This window comes from Aphis gossypii, chromosome 3 (assembly GCF_020184175.1).
Source record: "Aphis gossypii isolate Hap1 chromosome 3, ASM2018417v2, whole genome shotgun sequence".
Classification (NCBI taxonomy): domain Eukaryota; kingdom Metazoa; phylum Arthropoda; class Insecta; order Hemiptera; family Aphididae; genus Aphis; species Aphis gossypii.
Genome location: NC_065532.1, coordinates 44,779,726 through 44,786,118, shown reverse-complemented (window position 1 = coordinate 44,786,118; position 6,393 = coordinate 44,779,726). Strand labels below are relative to the sequence as shown.

The 6,393-nt window shown below is 28.6% G+C and overlaps 1 protein-coding gene across 3 annotated transcripts; it reads left to right on the top strand.

Moving 5' to 3' along the window:
* Positions 1 to 651: 651 nt before the first annotated feature.
* LOC114128361 (NAD-dependent histone deacetylase sirtuin-1) lies at positions 652 to 5,785 on the top strand. 3 transcript variants are annotated; one of them, XM_027992862.2, is made up of 14 exons: positions 761 to 973; positions 1,687 to 1,759; positions 1,999 to 2,125; positions 2,218 to 2,336; positions 2,405 to 2,520; positions 2,583 to 2,705; positions 2,766 to 2,959; positions 3,019 to 3,125; positions 3,191 to 3,307; positions 3,408 to 3,551; positions 3,621 to 3,738; positions 3,810 to 3,896; positions 3,961 to 4,172; positions 4,253 to 5,785. In XM_027992862.2, the coding sequence occupies exons 1-14, from the start codon at positions 899 to 901 to the stop codon at positions 4,381 to 4,383; spliced, it is 1,743 nt and encodes a 580-aa protein (XP_027848663.1). In that variant the 5' UTR covers positions 761 to 898; the 3' UTR covers positions 4,384 to 5,785. The 3 variants fall into 3 exon arrangements, with proteins under 3 accessions (XP_027848664.1, XP_027848663.1, XP_050059081.1); XM_050203124.1 differs by lacking the exon at positions 761 to 973 and adding an exon at positions 1,427 to 1,595; XM_027992863.2 differs by lacking the exon at positions 1,687 to 1,759 and having other exon boundaries at positions 652 to 973.
* The last annotated feature ends 608 nt before the right edge of the window (positions 5,786 to 6,393 follow it).

The following is a 6,393-nucleotide window of genomic DNA, read 5'->3' as shown; positions in this document are numbered from 1 at the left end:
GTAGAATTGTAGAACAAAATAGTTTGGTTATATAGTGTTCTTTATTATTACGAACTTACGAAAATTGTGCACAACTGGGGATAAAAATGACAAATCAAACCTAATTGCTTAAATACATTATTACATTACCACGGTAAAATCATACTCAATATTTATGGTAAGTATGTTATATCGATTTAATTAACAATAGTGAAACTTTTTAAAAAAAAAACGAGGAAATCATTTGTTTTTATTATATTTAAAAACGATTTTTGGTTGGTGGGATAGATTTAAAAAGCTTTATTTTATTAATATTTTGCTGGGTTTCTAGTAAAGAGTTTTCTATTAATAGAATGAAATTCTAATCAAATCATTGTTAAATGTAGTTGGACTTAAATTTGAGATGATGTCGAATTCATTTTTGGTTTTATATAATAATATACTGTATAGGTTCTTTGGTGACCGTTAATTCTATTATGGTTCTGTTTTATTTTTACGTAATCGTTATTCAAGTCTTTATTCGGTTATCACCATTGCTCTATTAACCGCTGCAAAATCGTGTATATATTATAATTTATACTATTTTTGAATCGTACACGTTTTGAAATAAGCGCGGCAAAAGAAAATTGGCGGCCAACGGATCGGTGGACACACTGCGAGACGGCTCGTAGCCGCCTGCTGCCATTGGTCGGTGAACGGCGGCGCCGAGACGGCAGCTGCTACTATAGCAGCGCTACTAGGTGGTGGGTGGGCCATCGTCCGTCGTTGTCGTCGTCATCACCGCGTCGACGTATCCACTATCCGCCGCGCCCTCAAACCGCACACACACTGATGCGCGCAATGGCGTCCGAAGACAACGGTGACTTCGACACGGATCTGGCCGCGGCACCTGCGAAACGCATGCGGTACTCGTTCGCCGATGAGATTGCCCAAAGTTCGCATTTCGAAGCTTTTGGACAACGATACACCGGTTTCCCGTCCGGCGAATGTTACGGTAAGTTTACACTGCTCGTTGGAAAAACACGGAGGGCCGACGCTTTGGCGGCCCGCCGTCTCGCCAACATGGCGGATATTTTTCCCGTTTGACGGTACCCGACACGCATTTTCGCCGGGGCGTGCCCCCTCCCACCCTCCCGTCCGTTACGCTGACGTCATCGATCCTTCGCTTTCTTTTCCACGGTGCGTCATGTCGCGACTTTTCCAAGTTCCCCCGCGACGTACTTAACATCACATTTATATATCACAATGTTATTATTGTATCCGACTATCATGAATGGCTGTTGCCGATAATCGACTTCCTCGCGCCAAATGATAACGGGGCCGGGTTATCTGTAATTTGTGCGCAAAACGTGATCAATTGATATTTTCACGTATTGCATAACTGCGCATTGGTTGTTTCTAGACCTAGTAGTCATTTAAAAAAATAAAATATTTTAGTCGCACATCGGTAAACTCGATGGTTGGTCTTTTTTTGACTTTTACCAAACCAAATCGGCTTATTCGTCCTCTTAGGATATTTTATACTTATTAGCGTTCAATGACATTTAATATCTGAATCATTTTTAACAATCCATTCATTCATTCATTATCCAAGCACCAACATAGGTGTAATCAATGTAAGGAAAAATTATTTTCCAAAAACCTGTTTAATTAATATATTTTATTTATTTTACTCTAATTTATGATTTAACTATCGTGTTTCTCTAGATAATTTTTAAACACCAAGGAATTACCTACTTCAAATATCTGTGGCATACTCCCTTTTATTCTTCTCGTTTAGGTATGATTAATCTATATTTATGGATTGGTATAATATGCACTATGGACTAAATTTTAAAAATAATTTATTCTTTTGAACAACTGCTCATTTAATTTTTATTAAAAGTAATTTGGTCAATAGTTTTCTTAAATGTTATGTTATTCTAAATTGATATTATAAATAAAAAGAATAATAGTAACTTATTATTTAAGTATAACTCATAAATTATATATTTTAAATAAATTTTTTTTTTATTTTAGCTAATAATTTATACCAGCAATCATACAAGTCTTTAGATACTCAATCACCAAATTATTTACAACCAAATTCACCAACCCCTCCATTAACAATGTCTTCAAGTTTACCAGAATCTCCAGAAGACTCAAGGTATAGATATATAATATGTATATTATTAATTAAGAAATAAATAAATAAAACATAATGTATGTTATAATGTGTATATTGTATGTTGCATAAAGTATTTTTGACGAAAGTTCGGACACTAAAGAGGAGCCCGAGGATGATGATTCATCTTCCACATCTAGTTCCAGTTCCAGTACACATTCTGATAATGGAGATTCTGAAAAAGGAGCACCTGGTAATAAAAACATTGCATTTTTATAGTTCTATTTTACTTAATTAATGTTGTTATTAATATAAATGTAGGTTCAATGAACTGGGTACAACGACAAATTATGGGTGGTATTAATCCTAGAAGGTTATTACATCAAGTATTTGGAGCTTCTGTTCCTTCCCAGATAGAAGATGTTACATTATGGAGGGTATGTAACTTTAAATTTTGATCAATTTTAAATAAAAAAAGTAATTGTAATTTATTTGACAGATAATCATGAGTATGACTGATGATTCTCCAATACGAAATCGACTACGCAGTGTTAGTTCACTTGATGATGTCATTAGGTTACTGAAAACAAGCAGTCGTATTATGGTTCTTACTGGAGCAGGTGTACGTAGTTTGAAATAAATTATGAAAAAGATAAATGCTAACTATAATGACTTGTTTTAGGTCTCTGTTTCGTGTGGAATACCTGATTTTCGAAGTCATAATGGAGTTTATGCTAGGCTAGCAACAGAATTTCCTGACTTACCTGACCCTCAATCTATGTTTTGTATTGATTATTTCAGTAAAGACCCCAGGCCATTTTTTAAATTTGCCAGAGAGATCTATCCAGGACAATTTAAGCCATCGCCATCTCATCAGTATGTGATTATTTTGTTTAAATTACGTAATTTATTACAATTATTATTTTGTTTTATAGATTTATAAAACTCTTAGAAAAAAAAGGACGGCTTTTACGCAATTACACTCAAAATATAGATACATTAGAGCAAGTTGTTGGTATTAACAATGTTATTGAATGTCATGGTATGATAATATATTAATAAAAGTTTTCTATAAACTATTATATAATTTTTGTTTTTCATTATTAGGATCTTTTGCTACTGCATCATGTACTCAATGTGGACACAAAGTATCAGCTGAAACTATTAGACCTGATGTATTTGAACAAAGAATTCCGCGTTGTCCAATATGTGTTAATAATACTGGTAATGATATATGTATAATTATATATATATTAAATATATTATAATAAATCCTATAGATCTTCAATAATTATTGACTGTTGTCTATTTCATATGTTCTTAGGTATTATGAAACCAGACATTGTATTTTTCGGAGAAGGTCTTCCAGACAGTTTCCATAAAGCAATAGAAGATGATAAAAATAATTGTGATTTATTGATAGTAATTGGATCATCTTTAAAAGTACGACCAGTAGCTCGCATACCCAGTAAGTTAATAATTAATTCAGTACAATTTAGAAGTAGTAATTTAACTAAATAATATTAAATTTTTTAAGATATGTTGAACAAGCACGTTCCACAAATATTAATAAATCGCGAAAGACTACCTCATATGAACTTTGATGTTGAACTTCTTGGTGACAGTGATGTTATTGTGGATCATCTCTGTCGCATGTAAGTAATTTTTAAATTTAAACTATAAATTTTTTTATTTAATTCTGTAATTGTAAAATTTTATAAAATAGGCTTGGTTCAGATTGGACTGAACTGTGCTGGTGCAAAGAGGAGTTGACCGAAACTAAAACTTTGAATACACCCGCTTCATCGCCAAGGTAATATTTTTAAACGTCCATACATTTTTAAACTTTTGTATATTAATCAATACTCTGTTAACAGGTCTAGTGCAACTGTAATTGAAACAGTAGAAGGTGAAATGTCTACTGATTCTACTAGAGATAGTGCCAATAGTATGTCACCACCACTTGGTGATGATAAATTTGCTCCCAGTACTTCAAGTGAGCAACGACATTTATCCACAGACACTACGAGAGATAGTGGTATTGATCCAGATGATCCTCAAAAATCTAGTCTAGCTGCATATTTACCATGTAATATACAATTAATATATTACAAATATATGTATTTTTTTCATACCATTAATTAAAATAAATTGCTTTTATTATTTTAGCCAATAAATATTACATGTTGAAAAAGAGGAGGTATATGTTTTCTGGTGCTGAAGTGGATTTAAATGACACAAATGATGACAGTGAAACAGAATCAGACTCAAGTGAAAAATCTGAAACTCCGTTACACTAAAACTTATTACTTTACAAATTAAATATTTAGCTCAATTGTTACTTTACTATCACAAGCTAATAATATTGTTTTTGCTTTCATTTAATGATGTATAATATTGTCTCCTTTTTATCTTGTATTTCTTAACATTTCTCTGTTCTTTATTATTTTATTTATCCTCGAATTTATTATTTTTCCATTTTTAATTTATGTAGCCAAATTACCTTTCTAGTATATGTAAATATATAATGTATATATACTACACAAATCTTTAATAATTATTGAGTGAAAATAACGGTCAATTATTCATTCAAAAAGTTATTTTCTGTAATTATTTAAGTACTAGGGATATTTTTTTATTATTGAATATAATACAATTTTTTCATAATAGTATATACTCTACATAATGGTATATATTTTAATAATAATAATAATAAAAAAAAATGAAAAATTTTCATTTATTTATTAACATTAAATCATAAATCATTCTTGTATTGTTACAATTTATATTAATTGTATAATTTTTATTGAATTCTTACTTATGTTTATAATATAAACAGTATAAAAAAAAGATATAAAAACTTAAATTTTAAGTAGTAATTAATTTTTAAACATCAATAAAAAATTTATTTGATTCAACATCAAAATTATGGATATTTATTATACTTGATTGATATTCATTTAGGTAATAAAATGTTACAGAAAATAAGCTAAGCTTTATTATTTTTAATATATATATAATGATAAATTTAATTAAGTCACTGATTGAAAAGCTAATATAATATTATATTAGTGCATTTAAAATTAATTAGTTGTAAAAGTGCAAAATATATTTTCTTAAAGTGAAAATATATGATTTTTTTCTTAAGTGTTGAGGTGTATGGAAAATGTTAATGATTTGTAGTCTGTATTTTTTAAATGTAAAGTTTTATTTATTATGTCACTCATTTTGTTGTGCTAAACATTGTAACAATACACCATTAAAAAAAAAAAAAAAAATACATAGGAAAACAAATGATGTGTTCAAAATGTTATAATTTACCGTGTTCCTTTGCAAACATATTAGCAATACATAATTATTAATTATATTTAGTTACTATGTTGTTAGTTTATTTTGTATTGTAATAACATTTTTTTATTTTGAGAGTATTAAATTTTAAGTTATATACTTAGTAATATTTAAACGTTAAGGTGGATTTTTTTTAATAGATAATATCAAAACTGTATTAACTTGCAATCATTAAGTACTTACTCAAATTTAGTGATTTAAGTTGGATATTCTTTAACCTAATTTTAATTTGCTAATATTTATGTTATATTGATATAAGTAATAGCGTTTAAACCAAATCTTCTATATTTTTTTTATAATGCTTTTTCTTTAGTTAAAATAATCGTGCAAACAAATAAATACTCTTTTAATAATTATTTGTATTATTACTGATATATTGTAGAAAAAACTTAGCATATTCACTAACTTTTGTTATCTAATTAGTGAATTTGAAAATAAAAACATATACACGTTTGATTATATTTACTTAAATAATATAAACATATAGATACAAGGATTTTATTATAATAAAAACAAGCAAGGCTTGGGTCTTAATCACATTTTTCATGGATGTTCATTTAATCACAGAATATATATAATGCTACTGCTCCATTTATCGAAATTCAATGAAATGCTTAAAGATAAAAAATAGATTAGTAAATAAACACTCCTATACATTATGAGTAGTGTATCTAATCAGTATAATGGATTTGTTATTTGTTAAATTTAAATTCAATAATTATTTACAATTATAAAAATGATTCTGAACAGAGGCTTATCCTATTTTTATATAAATTATAACTATAAGTAGTCTTTATCATTGAATATTATCTAAACGTTTTGAAAATGTGATTGAAGTAGGATGTCAAGTATAATTGTACATGTAAAAATTCAAATGTATCTTGAACATCATTAAATTGGTTAATAAAAAAATCATGAGGAACCTTATATTGAATTTTCAAGCATTTTTTTAAGCAAAATAT

What these genes read in the sequence shown, in the direction of transcription:
- LOC114128361 (XM_027992863.2), top strand. Translation starts at nt 811, where the DNA reads ATGCGCGCAATGGCGTCCGAAGACAACGGTGACTTCGACACGGATCTG. An exon ending in CAATGTTATTGAATGTCATG is followed by an intron (nt 3,126 to 3,190) that starts GTATGATAATAT and finishes TTTCATTATTAG; the next exon opens with GATCTTTTGCTACTGCATCA. An exon ending in GTGGATCATCTCTGTCGCAT is followed by an intron (nt 3,739 to 3,809) that starts GTAAGTAATTTT and finishes TTTATAAAATAG; the next exon opens with GCTTGGTTCAGATTGGACTG.